This window comes from Microcaecilia unicolor, chromosome 8, assembly GCF_901765095.1.
Source record: "Microcaecilia unicolor chromosome 8, aMicUni1.1, whole genome shotgun sequence".
Taxonomy (NCBI): domain Eukaryota; kingdom Metazoa; phylum Chordata; class Amphibia; order Gymnophiona; family Siphonopidae; genus Microcaecilia; species Microcaecilia unicolor.
The window spans coordinates 178,674,536-178,691,346 of record NC_044038.1 but is presented as its reverse complement, the minus strand read 5'-3'; the positions used below and the strand labels follow the sequence as shown (position 1 = coordinate 178,691,346).

Genomic DNA, 16,811 nt, shown 5'->3' with positions numbered 1-16,811 from the left:
TTACAGACTGATTTTAGGTCTTGAGCTCCTGCCTGGGGAATTTTTGTCTTTAAGTCGTTTGATTTCGCTGTGGCTATTTTTCTGGATATGTGCCAAAACAAAATCCCCAGCAGCTTCAAGAGGTGTTCCTTGTGCAGCAGGACCATATCCATTACAGATACCCATTCCTGGTGCCTGTAATACCTGGGACTCACCCATGACCTCTCTCGTTGTATTCTCTGTTCACAGATGTCAAAGAGAGGGATTCATAGAACAGAAAAACAGCATTAAAAGCTTTTTGATTGTAAGACCAGTCCACAGACATCAGCATCAGAAACATTGGTCTCCTTGGGTCCAGGAACTTCAGAGGACACAGGTGATGTGTCACTATCAAGAATATCTCGACCACTCGACATTGGACATCTGTAGAACCCATCAGGAGCACTCGACTGATTCCCATCTGATGAAGAGGAAGGATTCAACCTCATCTTTATTGGTGCTGAGGGAACATAATGCAGGACATTGAGCAGAGGCATTGCTCGCCATTGAAGTATGGCACCAAGAGCACCAACCAAAAGGAGCAGATCACATGTCAAGATGGTACAAAATATTTATTCAGTACTGGAGATCTCTTGTTTTAAGTGGATGCTGCCATCTGTATGCAATGATGAAGTACTGCTGGCTTATCTGAATTCGACAGAGTTTTATATGCATAGTTTGATCTCCTTTGCCCCCTGACACAACCTTTCGTTTGGGCGAAATTGGTCCATATTGGGCTTTCTATTGTGTGAGATCGCCTGTGCTGAATGCATATTTTGTTCAGTCTTAGACATAGCCTTTCTGTGGTTACAAGCAAAATTGTTTACATATTATATACAGGTACTTATTTTGTACCTGGGGCATTGGAGAGTTAAGTGACTTGCCCAGAGTCGCAAGGAGCAGCAGTGGGAATCAAACCCAGTTCCCCAGGATCATCTGCTGCACTAACCACTAGGCTACTCCACATGTGATCTGTTCGTTTGATCCCTTGTGGGCTGTCAGCAGTACTTGTGGGGATCCCTCTGCTGTTGTCTACCAAGGCACGAATTCTATGCTTGACGCGTGGAACCATTCATCCTCCATGCTGACGGACCTGAGATCCCAGTTCTGATATGTCCCAAGTGACTCAGGAGAATGTGACCACTCCTGTAGTGTCCATGCCTTTTGTTAATTGCAGACTTCAAAGAGCAGTTCATGCAGAAATTCAAAGAGTAGATGGAGTACTTCTTTGGCAAGATGCTGGCAGCTTTGACATTGTCAGCATTGAAGATAGAGGTGATCCAACTGATACTTGAGACCCATACTCTGCCTGAAAGGGATGCATCAACACTGAGGCAGGCCACATCAATGTCCTTTTCCAATGCTTTGGGGGAAGAAACTCTGTTAAATTCTTGGTGTCTCGAATGCTGTAGAAAACCTGACCCAGCAGTCAGTGGTGTAAGACAGGCAGAGACTTAGACCTCACTAACCGATTTCTTCTATAGATCTGAGTCAAAATGCTCCTTGGATAATGAGGAAGAGCCATGAAACTTCTCAGAGGAGAGCTCTCCACTTAGATCGTTCCCCATCTCATGAGAGATGCAGATCCCCACCAGTGGAGCTGTCTTTCATTGATTTTATTTGGGAGATGGCTTAGATGTTCTCATTTCAGTTAGAAATGGAGACAGAGATCAGGACAGAAGTCTGTGCACAATTAAACTGTGGAATTCTTTGCCAGAGGATGTGGAAAGGCTAGTATTATAGCTGAGTTTAAACTCATTTCTATAGGACAAGTCCATTTATATCTACTAGCTAGGTGGGCTTAAGGAGCACAACCTCTTACTGCTGAGAGTGAGCAAAAGGAAATGGGTTAGACACTTTTTCCATTGACTACTGTCAGAGGCAAGATGTTGGTTTCTATTGGTCTGACTCTATATAGCATTTTTCTGTGTTCCTGTGCATCCAATGGTCATTGTGCCCTTCTGACAGTGACCCAGTACTGTTTTTCCGGTAAACACCAATGTCTGGTATTTATTTTCTGACAATCTGTGTACTTGAGGAAACATCTGTTTGATTAATGTCTGCTGCTTGAATATTTGCTTTAAAGTTCTTATCTATTGATTCAGATATAGATGTATGCATACTACATGCTTATTAGATTCACATTTTATTCTCACTCATATTGACCGAGAAGAATTCCTGTATCTCATGAGAGAGAATAAAGCCCTTAAATAAGAAAAACATGTTGATTTAACTATGTCAGGCACGGTTAGAAGGAAAGGTTTTGCCTTTTTGCGGATGACACAAAGATAACCAATAGAGTTGATACTCTGGAGGGAGTAGAAAGAATGAGAAGGGACCTCCAAGCATTGGAAGAATGGTCAAGGGTCTGACAGTTAAAATGCAATCCCTAAACAAAGCACATAAATAAACAATTATAATATTCATACCATATCCTAAATTAAAATTGAAATTAATCCACTCACACCAATTATACAATCATATAAAATAATATATAGTGTAGCAAGAACGAGCAGAAGGTCTATCGATGTTTATTATTCAGAATGAATTCTACCTTACAAATATGAAGCTAAGTACATTCACAGATGTTAAACTAAAACTTTCTGGTGAAATGGAGTAACAAAACAAGCACAATCCTGCATATATGTGTATGTACTTAGCTTCTTATGTGTTAGGTGGAATTCATTCTGAATAATAAACATTTTTATTTATTGCATTTGTATCCCACATTTTCCCACCTATTTGCGGGCTCAGTGTGGCTTACAATACATTGTGAATTGAACATTGATAGACCTTCTGCTCATTCTTGCTACACTATGAGGCATATTTTCAAAGCACTTAGCCTTCCAAAGTTCCATAGGTTTTTATGGAACTTTGGAAGGCTAAGTGCTTTGAAAATATGCCTCTATGTATTATTTTGTATGATTGTATAATTGGTGTAGGTGGTTTAATTTCAGTTTTAATTTAGGGTATGGTATGAATTATTACTACTACTACTATTTAGCATTTCTATAGCGCTACAAGGCGTACGCAATGATGCACAAACATAGAAGAAAGAATATTATAATTGTTTATTTATGTGCTTTGTTTAGGGGTTAATCATGTGGGGGCACTAGTATATATATGAGCTTTCTCCTTGTTTTGTAGGAATTAGAAGTTAAAATATAATGCCAAAAAGTGCAGAAACCCAAAATAGAGTTTCCAGCTAGGAGGGAGAGAGATTAGTAAGCTCAACTCAGGAGAGAGATCTTGGGGTGATGGTGTCCGACGATTTGAAGGTGAAAAAACAATGCGACAAAGTGGCAGCTGTGTCTAGAAGGATGCTAGGCTGCATTGAGAGGGGTAAAACCAGCAGAAGAAAGGAGGTTTTGATGCCCCTGTACAAGTCTTTGGTGAGGCCCCACTTGGAGAATTGTGTTCCGTTTTGGAGGCCATATTTTGTCAAAGATGTAAAAAGACTTGAGGCGGTGCAAAGAAGAGCTACAAAAATGGTATTGGGTTTGCATTGTAAATCATATGAGGAGAGACTTGCCAACCTGAACATATGTATACCCTGGAGGAAAGGAGAAACAGGGGTGACATGATACAGATGTTCAAATATTTGAAAGGTATTAATCCACAAACAAACCTCTTCGAGAGACGAGAAGCCGGTAGAACTAGAGGACATGAATTGAGGTTGAAAGGGGGCAAACTCATGCATAATGTCAGGAGTATTTTTTCATGGAGAGGGGGGGTAGATGCTTGGAATGCCCTCCTGCAGGAGGTGGTGGAGATGAAAATGGTAAAGGAATTAAAAAAATGTGTGGGATAAGCACAAAGGAATCCTGTTAAAGGATCCACAGAATCTAAATGGAGATTAGGCGGCAACACTGGTAACTGGAAAGAAAAGTCAGTCCTGAGCAGACTTCTACGGTCTGTTCCCTGATCGTGACAATAGGTAATGGATGGGCTGGAGTGTAACTGTTAAGGGGCTTTGACGTGAACTTCAGAAATTTTAGTACAAGAACAGAGCTGGACAGACTTCTACCTGAAAATGGCAAGAAAAGATCAAGAAAGATAAAGTATCACATACCATGTTTGGACAAATTCCTGGAGGAAAAGTCCATAATCTGCTATTGAGACAGACAAGGGGAAGCAACTGCTTGCCCCAGGATTAGTAGCATGGAATGTTGCTGCTAATTGGGTTTCTGCCAGATACTTATGACCTGGCTTGGCCACTGTTTGGAAAATAGGATACTGGGCTAGATGGACCATTGGTCTGACCCAGTATGGCTACTCTTATGTTTTTATGTGTAATGAGTTTATCGTTGACGATACGATACTTTGAAACCCTCTGATCAGTGTGCTGTGGCAGCAAAGAAAGCAGATAGAATGTTAGGTATTATTAAGAAAGGAATGGAAAAGAAAAACGAGGATGTTATAATGCCTTTGTATCGCTCCATGGTGCGACCCATACCTTGAATACTGTGTGCAATTCTGGTCACCACATCTCAAAAAATATATAGTGGAATTAGAAAAGGTACAGAGTAGAGCGACAAAAATGATAAAAAGGGGGTAGGACAACTTCCCTATGAGGAAAGGCTGAAACGGCTTGGGTTCTTCAGCTTAGTGAAAAGACAGCTGAGGGGAGATATAATAGAGGTATATAAAATACTGAGTGGAGTGGAACAGGTGGATGTGAATTGCTTGTTTACTCTTTCCAAAAATACTAGGACTAGGGGGCACGCAATGAAGCTACAAAGTAGTAAATTTAAAATGAATTGGAGAAAATATTTCTTCACTCAGCATGTAATTAAACCGTGGAATTAATTACCAGAGAATGTAGTAACAGCAGTTAGCTTAGTGGGGTTTAAAAAAGGTTTGGGTAGCTTCCTAAAAGAAAATACATAAGCCATTATTAAAATGGACTTGGAAAAATCATAAGTATGTAAGTATTGCCATACTGGGAAAGACCAAAGGTCCATCAAGCCCAGCATCCTGTTTCCAACAGTGGCCAATCCAGATCACAAATACCTGGCAAGATCCAAAAAAAGTACAAAACATTTTATACTGCTTATCCCAGAAATAGTGGATTATCCCCAAGACCATTTAATAATGGTCTATGGACTTTTCCTTTAGGAAGCCGTCCAAACCTTTTTTAACTCCGCTAAGCTAACCGCTTTTACCACGTTCTCTGGCAACGAATTCCAGAGTTTAATTACATGTTGAGTGAAGAATTGTTTTTCTCCGATTTGTTTTAAATTCACTACATTGTAGCTTCATCGCTGCCCCCTAGTCCTAGTATTTTTGGAACGCGTGAACAGACGCTTCACATCTACCCGTTCAACTCCACTCATTATTTTATAGACCTCTATCATATCTCCCCTCAGCAGCCTTTTCTCCAAGCTGAAGAGCCCTAGCCACTTTAGCCTTTCCTCATAGGGAAGTCGTCCCATCCCCTTTATCATTTTCATCGCCCTTCTCTGCACCTTTTCTAATTCCACTATATCTTTTTTGAGATATGGCGACCAGAATTGAACACAATATTCGAGGTGCGGTCGCACCATGGAGCAATACAAAGGCATTATAACATCCTCATTTTTGTTTTCCATTCCTTTCCTAGTAATACCTAACATTCTATTTGCTTTCTTAGCCGCAGCAGCACACTGAGCAGAAGGTTTCAACGTATCGTCGACGACACCTAGATCCCTTTCTTGGTCCGTGACTCCTAATGTGGAACCTTGCATGACGTAGCTATAATTCGAGTTCCTCTTTCCCACATGCATCACTTTGCACTTGCTCACATTAAACGTCATCAGCCATTTAGACGCCCAGTCTTCCAGTCTCATAAGGTCCTCTTGTAATATTTCACAATCCTCCTGCAATTTAACGACTTTGAATAACTTTGTGTGTAATTACCTCACTAGTTACTCCCATCTCTAGGTCATTTATAAATATGTTAAAAAGCAGAGGTCCCAGCACAGACCCCTTGGGAACCCCACTAACTACCCTTCTGCTTATTTCTAGGATAAGCAGCATAAAATGTATTGTACTGGTTTGGGATCTTGCCAGGTACTTGTGACCTGGATTTGACCACTGTTGGAAACAGGATAATGGGCTTGATGGACCTTCGATCTGTCCCAGTATGGCAACACTTATGTACTTATGCTGGGCAGACTGGATGGGCCACACAGTTCTGCCGTCATAGACTTTGGGATCCTTTTACTAAGGTGCACTGAAAAATGGCCTGCGGTAGTGTAGGAGCGGGTTTTTGGCGCGCCTAGAATCATTTTTCAGCGCACCTGTAAAAAAGGCCTTTTTAAAATTTTTGCCGAAAATGAACGTGCGGCAAAATGAAAATTGACGCACGTCCATTTTGGGTCTGAGACCTTACCGCCAGCCATTGACCTAGCGGTAAAGACTCACACGGTAACCAAGTGGTAATGACCAATGTATTTAAAATTCCACTTGGCACGCCTAGCTGACGCGCGTCAGAAAATAAAAAAAATATTTTTCGATGCGCATAGCGGATGTGCGCCAAAAATGAAATAATCACAAGGGCCACGTGGTAGCGGGGCAGTAACTCGGAATTGGCGCACGTTGGATGCGTGTAGGCGCTTAAGCGGCTTAGTAAAAGAAGCCCCTATGTTACTGTGTTAGTTTAACTCTCGATGTACCTTGGGCGATTTCACTGATTTTTACCTATTGGAATCAGCTTTGTTAAATTATTCACATCTCCTTGGTTGGAGGTGATGTGTTTCCTCATGGTATTCCAAATTTGGAACTCCGTGAAAAGCTGTGAAAACTTATACACAAATTCATGTAATAGTATTTGGTCATTTATTAGCTATTCAGATGAAGGTGTTTGCATGACAGTAATTTGGCCTGGCTCTTATTTTAAAAAGCTTATTTACACATGTAAAAAATGACACTTACACATGCATATTTATTTATTTGGATTTTGCTCACACCTTATTCAGTAGTAGTTCTTGGTGAATTACATTCAGGTACATTGGGTATTTCTCTGTCCATGGAGGGCTCACAATCTAATTTTGTACCTGAGGCAATGGAGGGTTAAGTGACTTGCCCAAGATCACCAGGATCAGCAGTGCTTTAACCACTAGGCTACTCCTCCACTCCTATATCATACACATGTAAAATCCGATTTTAGAAAGACAGTTTTCTGTACACATAGACAGTACAATGTGTGGGGTATCTTACTGGTTATCGCCTCACACTTTGAAGGACCCTCCCCATCAGAGCTCCCCCGTTTACAAACATACCCACCTCTGATCATATCCCCCTAAACAAAGACCACTCCCTCAATCACATACCCCTCCCATGGAAGAAAGCCCTGTCCCTATGCTCCCAGTACACCCATGCAGATGTTGAGACTGCTAGGCCATATGGCCTTCACAGTCCATGTGGCTCCCATGGCCTGTCTTCACATGCGATAAGCTCAATGGACCCTAGCTTCCCAGTGGTTTCAGGCTGCAGGGGATCTAGAGGATGCAATCCAGCTATCCACCGATTTCACAATTCCCTTCAGTGGTGGACAATTCGATCCAGTTTGACCTTGGGACGTCCCTTCCAAATTCCTCAGCCACAAAAAGTGCTGACAATGGATGCATCTCTCCTGGGGTGGGGAGCCCATGTAGATGGGCTTCACATTCAAGGAGCTTGGTCCTTCCAGGAGTCAGGTCTTCAGATCAATCTCCTGGAGTTGTGAGCGATCTGGAACGCTCTAAAGGCTTTCAGAGATCGGCTGTCCAATTATTCAATTTCATACAGACAATCAGGTTGCCATGTACTACATCAACAAGCAGGGGGGCACCGGATCTCACCCCCTGTGTCGGGAAGCCGTCCAGATGTGGCTGTGGGCTCGCGCTCACGGCATGCTTCTCCAAGCCACATATCTGGCAGGCGTAAACAGTCTGGCCGACAGGTTGAGCACTCAGACCAATCACAAGGTCCCTCAGTTCTGTTCCAGACTTTTGGCCTACAACAGACTAGCGTCGGATGTTTTTCTCTTTCATTGGGGGAAGGGTCTTCTGTATGCATATCCTCCCATACCTCTGGTGGGGAAGACTTTGTTGAAACTCAAGCAAGACTGCGGAACCATGATTCTGATAGCTCCTTTTTGGCCGCATCAGATCTGGTTCCCTCTTCTTCTGGAGTTTTCCTCCAAAGAACCGCGGAGATTGGAGTGTTTTCCAGCCCTCATTACTCAGAACGAGGGGGCGCTTCTGCATCCCAACCTCCAGTCTCTGGCTCTCATGGCCTGGATGTTGAGGGCACAGACCCTGCTTGAATACCTTCTACATTTATCAGAGTCTGGTCTCAAGACCAACTCCGTAATAGTTCACCTTAGTGCAATTAGTGCTTATCATCAGCGTGTAGAGGGTAAGCCTATCTCTGGACAGTCTTTCGCTTCATGAGAGGTTTGCTTTTGTCAAAGCCCCCTGTCAAACCTCCACCAGTGTCATGGGATCTCAACGTCGTTCTCACCCAGCTGATGAAGCCTCTTTTGAGCCACTGAATTCCTGCCGTCTGAAGTATTTGACCTGGAAGGTCATTTTCTTGGTGGCTGTTATTTCAGCTTGTAGAGTCAATGAGCTTCAAGCCTTGGTAGCCCATGCTCCCTATACTAAATTTCATCATAACAGAGTAGTCCTCCGCACTCACCCTAAGTTCTTGCCGAAGTGGTGTCGGAATTCCATCTGAACCAGTCAATTGTCTTGCCAACATTTTTTCCCCATCCTCATACCCGCCCTGCTGAACGTCAGTTGCATACATTGGACTGCAAGAGAGCATTGGCCTTCTACGTGGAGTGGACAAGCCCCTTTAGACAGTCCGCCCAAATGTTTGTTTCTTTTGACCCCAACAGAAGGGGAGTTGCTGTCGGGAAATGCACCATTTCAAATTGGCTAGCAGATTGCATTTCTTTCACTTACGCCCAAACTGGGCTGACTCTTGAGGGTCATGTCACGGCTCATAGTGTTTGAGCCATGGCAGCGTCAGTGGCCCACTTGAAGTCAGCCGCTATAGAAGAGATTTGCAAGGCTGCGACGTGGTCTTCAGTCCACACATTCACATCTCACTACTGCCTTCAGCAGGATTCCCGACGCGAAAGTCGGTTTGGGCAGTCGGTGCTGCAGAATCTGTTTGGGGTTTAGAATCCAACTCCACCCCCCTAGGTCCTTTTTGTTCTGTTCCAGGCTGCACTCTCTGTTAGATGTTTCTTCATAGGTCAATCCTTGTTATGTCCTCGCCGTTGCGAGGCCCAGTTGACCTTTCTTTGTTGTTTTGAGTGAGCCTGGGGGCTAGGGATACCCCAGTTGTGAGAACAAGCAGCCTGCTTGTCCTTGGAGACAATGAAGATACATACCTTTAGCAGGTATTCTCCAAGGACAGCAGGCTGATTGTTCTCACATACCCGCCCGCCTCCCCTTTGGAGTTGTCTTTTCCTTCTTTGCTTTGTTATCAAACTAACGGGACTCTTGCATGACGGGCGGGAAGCTGATGGCTGCGCATGCACGGTGCGCGCGCCTGCTTGCGCTCGAAGGATCTAGCAAACTTTTGTTGCTAGGAAGATTTCCGATCATCGGGGCTGCCGTGGATGTCACCCAGTCTTGAGAACAATCAGCCTGCTGTCCTCAGAGAATACCTGCTACAGGTATGTATCTTCATTTTTCTGTGTTGTGTAGGGGACGGAAACCTGACTGAGATTCGTGTAGAATTGAGAATTTATTTATATATTCTGTGAGTTGTTTGGCTACCATGCTTTCCATCAGTTTGTCTGACATTGGGATGGATGCTACTGGACGGTAGTTAGTGATTTCAATTTGTTTTTATCATGGAGTCCTTTGGTATCGGGGTGAGTAGAATATTGCCATTTTCCTTAGGGAAGAGACCTCGTTGAAGCATATAATTTAGGTGGGATGGGAGGTCTGTTATGAAGCATTCGGGCGGATTTCAGTAGGTAGTTGGGACGTGTCTAGTTTGCAGTGAGTGTTGGAGAACCTGCTGATCGCCTGCGCAACTATATCGACGGTGAGGAGGTCGAAGTTTAACCAGATTCGGTCAGCCGGGTATCCTCCATTAGTTGGGTCCAGTTCATTAAAGAAGTAATCAATGTCAGTGTTGTCGTGAGGTAGTGTGTTGCTTAGGTTTATAATTTTTTCATAGACGTACTTGGCAAGTTTGTCTGCGGATGGAATGGCTGTTTTTGTTGTTGTGACCAAGTTGGTGTCTAGGAGTTTGTTCATGAGTTGGTATAATTAGTTTTTTCAGTTCGTCGTTGAACCATGATATCGAGTTATTCTTACGTGATGTTTTTGTTCGTAGAGGTGCTATTTCGTCTAGTATGTGTTTACATCTTTTGTCCCATTCCAAGAGATAATGTATGGAATCTATTTGTGTTGCCCATTCATTGTTGTAAAGCAGTTGCCAGAATGTTTTCGTGTCTACATGACCTCTTGTTTTGTAGGGTGTGTTTTCTGTCATTTTGAGCCCTTCAGCCTCGCACTGGCGCCTATTTTACAAAAGTCTGCTCCCCCTGATGTCAAAACCTGGCTACGCCTCTGCTTAGAACTACCTGCATAAGTTCATAGTGTTCATAATTTGGTTGCATGAAAAACATGTAACTTATTTGCAAAATGTGTGTGTGTGTGTAACCCTAACTTGCAGGAACACCTTAACGCTGTCCTGCTCTACAGACCACCAGGCAATTGGCAAGACTCCCAAACACACTTCATGGACTTTATCTCAAACACTTGCGTCTCTACCTCAAATCTTATCATAATAGGAGATATCAACCTGCACCTTGAAGATCTCAACTCAACAAGCACCCTAGAATGTGAAGATTTCCTACAACTATGGGAGTTTCACAGGACAAACACGCAGCCAACTCGCATCAAAGGACACACACTAGAGATTGTCACACACAAATTTGATCCAGACTTGAACCTCATACTAACAGACACAAAGTGGACACTCGCACCGTGGTCCGATCATTATAAAGTAAACATCTCCCTCCAATGGCGTACGAAAAACTCGCCGAACAAACAAGAACGGAAAACCTACACCACGAGAGGAAAAATAGATCCGGTAATATTCTGGCAACAAACCTACTATAACGAATAGACAATAAAAACAGATACAATCCAATTCCTCCTAGAATGGGACGACAGATGCAGATCCATATTAGACAAGATAACTTCAATCCAAACCAGAACCTCACGTAGGAAGAATTGAATACCATGGTTCAATGAAGAACTGAAAATAACTTAAAACACAAGTTAGAAGGTTAGAACGAGCATGGAATAAAAAGGAAGACGAGCCCACACTTAATGCCTGGAAACAACTCCAAAGAAAATACAAATATACCATAAGACAAACAAAAAGATTACATTACAAAACTATAATTGGACCAAACTTCAAGGACACACACAAACTCTTCCAACTCGTGAATAAACTACTAGATATTACACCAGTCACAACCAACAGTAAAGATGCACCAGGAGCAGACAATCTCGCGAGATACTTCAATGAGAAAATCGTACAACTACGACTTAAGATACCTGCCAGTACCATCGACCATGCTGAACTCCTTGACTGTCTAGACTCAGACCCTGGCATTTACCCAGCAGACAGAACCTGGACCAACTTCGAGATATTACCAGAGGATATCATCTCCCAAATGCTCAAAAGATTTGCCAAATCTCATTGCAAACTAGACATATGTCCAAACAACATTATGACATCAGCACCTCGACAATTTATAACAGACATAACGAAACACTTGAACTACGTGTTACAAAATGGACTCTTCCCGAAGGAGAACAGAAATATTCTACTCACCCCCATCCCCAAAGACGCAAAGAAAAGCGCCAGTGAACTAACCAACTACAGGCCAGTAGCATCCATTCCATTATTAACCAAAATAACGGAAGGGTTGGTGACCAAACAACTCACAAGCTATCTAAACAAATTCTCAATACTCCATGACTCCCAGTCAGGATTTCGGTCTAACCACAGTACTGAAACAGTACTAGTTACCCTCATGACTAAATTCAAACAAACGATCGCAACAGGAAAGAACATACTACTTCTACAATTCGACATGTCAAGCGCTTTTGACATGGTTGATCATAGAATATTACTACATATCCTTGAATACTTCGGAATTGGAGGCAATGTTCTCAATTGGTTCAAGGGATTCCTAACCACACGATCATATCAAGTGACATCCAACTCGACCACTTCAGCCACATGGATACCCGAATGCGGAGTCCCACAGGGATCCCCCCTATCACCGATCCTATTCAACTTAATGATGATACCCTTAGCCAAACTACTATCAAACCAAAACTTTAACCCATACGTTTACGCAGACGACGTAACGATTTACATCTCATTTAAACAAGATTTAAAGGAAATTTCCAACGACATCAACCAAAGTCTCCATATCATGCATTCATGGGCGGATGCTTTTAGATTGAAACTTAATGCAGAAAAAACCCAATGCCTAATACTCGCATCTCAACATAACAAGAACAAATTCACAGCCATTAACACACCAAATCTGAACCTTCCTATTTCGGACACCCTAAAAATTCTTGGAGTTACCATCAATCAACACCTAACACTCCAAAGCCATGCGAAAAACACAACCAAGAAGATGTTCCACTCAATGTGGAAATTAAAAAGAGTAAGACCTTTCTTCCCAAGGAATGTTTTCCGTAATCTGGTACAATCAATGGTGCTCAGTCATCTAGATTACTGCAACACACTCTATGCCATCTGTAAAGAGCAAATAATCAAGAAACTTCAGACAGCCCAGAACACTGCAGTCAGACTCATATTCGGCAAAACAAAATATGAAAGTGCCAAGCCCCTACGAGAAAAACTACACTGGCTCCCACTCAAAGAAAGCATCACGTTCAAAATTTGCTCCCTAGTTCACAAAATCATTCATGGAGATGCACCAGCCTACATGTCAAACCTGATAGACTTACCACCCAGGAATGCCAAAAGATCATCCCGCACATTCCTTGATCTGCACTTCCCTAACTGCAAAGGTCTAAAATACAAAGTAATGCACGCATCAAACTTCACCTACTTAAGCACACAGTTATGGAACGCACTGCCGCGCAACTTAAAAATGACCTATGAACTAACGAACTTCCGCAAACTACTGAAGACCCATCTCTTCAGCAAGGCTTACCACAAAGGTCAACCGATGTGAATATACATAAATCCTCCACGTGTAGTTAGAAATGTCTTATAATATCTGCTTGTCATACTACTATTATGTCTTATCATTATCATGTTACCAAACATTTTCTGTAACACTAAATGCCTATTTATCTATTATATTTCCACTATCCATGATGTATTGTAAGCCACATTGAGCCTGCAAAGAGGTGGGAAAATGTGGGATACAAATGCAGTAAATAAATAAATAACTAGCATATTTACTTAATGTAAATTTTATTTTGAAAATGATAAAAAATTTAAAAAAAAATAACTAGCATTTTTTACGCACTTCAAACGCTGGAAGTTGTGTACATCTTTTCCACAGGGAAGGTGATTTTCAAAGCCACTTCTGCTTTACCACCAAAATGGGCTTTTGCAGAATTGACTGTGCGATGTGCAGCTAGAAGTATGAGCATACAGCATGTACTTGTGCATATTTTAACCACAGTGAGCAGAAGTGTTTGGGGTGGGGGAAGGTTAATGGGTATGCACAATAAAAGAACACATGGTGTAAATATATGGACATAGCTTTCCTTGGGGAATTTTCAAAACAAAAATACATGCAACTGGCGTACTTAGTGAAAAATACATATGCACCTTTGGTTAATGTCCACAGTTATAGCATATTCTCTATAATCTACTTTCAAGGCCATATTTTACAGGTACCTTGTGTTTGGAATTGTTTTGTGCTTAACTTGTCAAGAGCATTACTGAAAATATTCCCTTTCATCTGTAAATGCTTCATAAATCACAGGAGAATGTTAACTTTGTGTTTCTGTTTTTGGTTTTAGGTGGAAGTTAAGCCATATGTCTTGGATGATCAGTTGTGTGATGAATGTCAAGGGGCTCGTTGTGGTGGAAAGTTTGCTCCATTTTTCTGTGCTAATGTTACCTGTCTGCAGTATTACTGTGAATATTGCTGGGCTGCTATCCATTCTCGTGCTGGCAGGGAGTTCCACAAGCCCCTGGTAAAGGAAGGAGGTGATCGCCCGAGACATATCTCATTCCGCTGGAACTGAACAACTGCTGCAGGGCTCATATGCAGGCATCCCCAAAATAAGTGCACTCTTCTGGTATTCTCAAGTTTGCCTCCCCCAACATCTCTGACCTAGCATGTCCTTTTGTAGTAGTCTGTATTTTAATAATAGTATAATGGAAGAATGACCTATAACATAGGTATTTTGTAGATTCTGGTGTCATTGAAAACTGTATTGGAACTCCTTTTTGTATTGATATCATTCTGTTGCATGCGAGTTTCACTCTGACTTTATTTAAACCAAGAGAGCAGAGAGACTTCTTGCAATACTTTCTTCTAAAAGAGGAGAGCAAAAACAAGTACGAAAATATTGAAGAAGAGAGAAACGAAATAAAAGTATTTTGTGTGATTTAGTTATGATTATTAACAAGGAAAAGTACATAAGAATGTGTATATTAAAATAACCATACACACCACCACCAGAATAACCCTATGGGGGTAGTTCTCTAAGTAGCTGCCTAGTTTCAGACAGTAGGAGGGTGCATAAATGGTGGTATTCTAGTCAATTGCACATGTAAATGACCTCTTATACAATGGGGCTTATTTTCAAAGCATAGGTTACTATGTAGCTATGTAAGTCTAAATGCTTTGAAAATATGCCTCCATACCAGCTAGCAGAAAAGTGTCATGCTTTTATGTCATGTACTTTGCCAGTGGGTGTGTGCATGAGTGGAACTTGGGCGGAGCATGCATATTAAATGCCTGCATCTGGATATACTAGCTATAGGGCTGTATTAAGTGATCACTCCCAGATCTATGCATGTTCTCTGCCACTTCTGTAAAGAAAAGAAAAAGTGCTTACTTTACTTCATAGAATAGGCTTAAAATAAGCCCCATAACCAGCGCCTGTAGTAGGCACCCTGTTAAAGAACTACCCACCCCCCCCCCCCCCCCATCTGTCTAATGTGACACAGGTTTTCCCTGGGGAGATTTTATTTACTGTTCCTTTTGTCTTTTTCTCTGTTTTCTCAAAAATGGAATTAGTGAGAAATTCCCTGTTAACAGGAAAGAACATGTTGGAGTGACAGCGAGCAGATGAGCAAGGTTAAGGTAGCATCCATTGTAAATGAGCTTCTGCTTGGGGTTTGGTTTGATTTCATTTTCAGTGGATTTTGAGAATAGTTTCAGCATGCCTCCAAAATATAACCATCGATATAAGACAAACAAACAATTACTAATCTAGGTAGAGCTTAAAATATTTTAATTAAAGTAATTACATAATAAAAAATCATTTGAAGAATGTAAGCATTGTGTAAAGATACTACTGAAGGGAGAGCACTTGTTTATTTTTTAAAAAGGTAAAAAGAACTAAGTTACCCAATTATAATCCCTGAGATCCTACCAAAGTTAGAATAATTAGATGACTAGTAGAAGACTGGCATTTTCTCTCCTAAGGAACAGATGTATAGATTTTATTTTTGATGTTTATATATCTATATATCTATATCTCTCTCTATATATATATCTGTGTATATATATATATATATATATATGTGTGTGTGTGTATCCTAATTTACTAACCTCCATCAGGTGTCAGCCTTTGCTCTCCATTTTGACATCTAAAACCTACAGATACCTCAAGGATAATATCTTGATTTAAAGTCTAGTAATCCACTGTAACAATAACAACAGACATAAAAATTGGCTGCTAATTTATTTACTTCTTAGTGTTAACTCAGCTTTGTAATCTCTCATCTTCTTGTCCAATAGAGAACTCAACAGAGGGAAAAAAATTAAAGTAGTCTGAAGGCGTTTTTTGCACCATCTCTCGAAGCTCAAAATCTTTGCAAATCTGCGTATATGTAGTTTACTCTTCCTGTAGAAAACAAGAAATCTTGTTTTCAGGACTTAGCATGGAACAATGAACAGCAAGTGTCAGGTGTGCTAAGCAAATGCATGGTTTTATTCAAAATAAACTGTAGCTTGAAAACCATAGCTCAGTACATCCAACTGCTTCATGAGAACACTGTTCAGAATGATCAGTGGAAGCCCTTGTTAAAGTATATTTGCTTGCTTCTCTTCCCCCTCCTTTCAAAATAATGACCTTTATGTATGCCTACATGTGTACACATATTCATATATGGTATGAGTAAAGTGAAAATGGTAAATGAGAACAGCAACTGAAGAATCCAGTGAATAATGTCACCAGTTTCTGGATAATATTCACACTATCCAAATTCCTCACTTCACCCATGTATTTTGGATATTCTGATATATATTCTCTTAATAATGTCCCAGTCATTTTAAAGTAGTTGTGTAGCAGTGTCCAAAATTAAATCCTTTTGGAGGGGCAATCTTCTAAACTATCATACTACCACTGCCACAGGCTGTTGGAAACCAAAGACTTGCCTCAGCACTGTTGCTGGTGACATACCACTTCTGTGGCCCACTGGTTATCTTCATAGAAGCAGTTTATTTTTCTCCTTTCAATACAGGCTTTAATGAACTGTGCTTTTGTAAGTTCCAAAGGTCAAAATGGAGACATTTGCTGTCAAATAGTCAAGTAGAAAAAGGGACC

The 16,811-nt window shown here is 41.4% G+C and overlaps 1 protein-coding gene across 1 annotated transcript in view; it reads left to right on the top strand.

Annotated features, from left to right (window-relative positions):
- Window positions 1–15,652, top strand: part of CPEB4 (cytoplasmic polyadenylation element binding protein 4) — a 138,974-nt gene extending 123,322 nt beyond the window's left edge. The window contains exon 9 of the mRNA XM_030212665.1: window positions 14,049–15,652. Within this exon, the coding sequence (XP_030068525.1) occupies window positions 14,049–14,276 (228 nt within the window). The 3' untranslated portion in view covers window positions 14,277–15,652. The remainder of the gene's footprint in view (window positions 1–14,048) is intronic.
- Window positions 15,653–16,811: the final 1,159 nt, after the last annotated feature.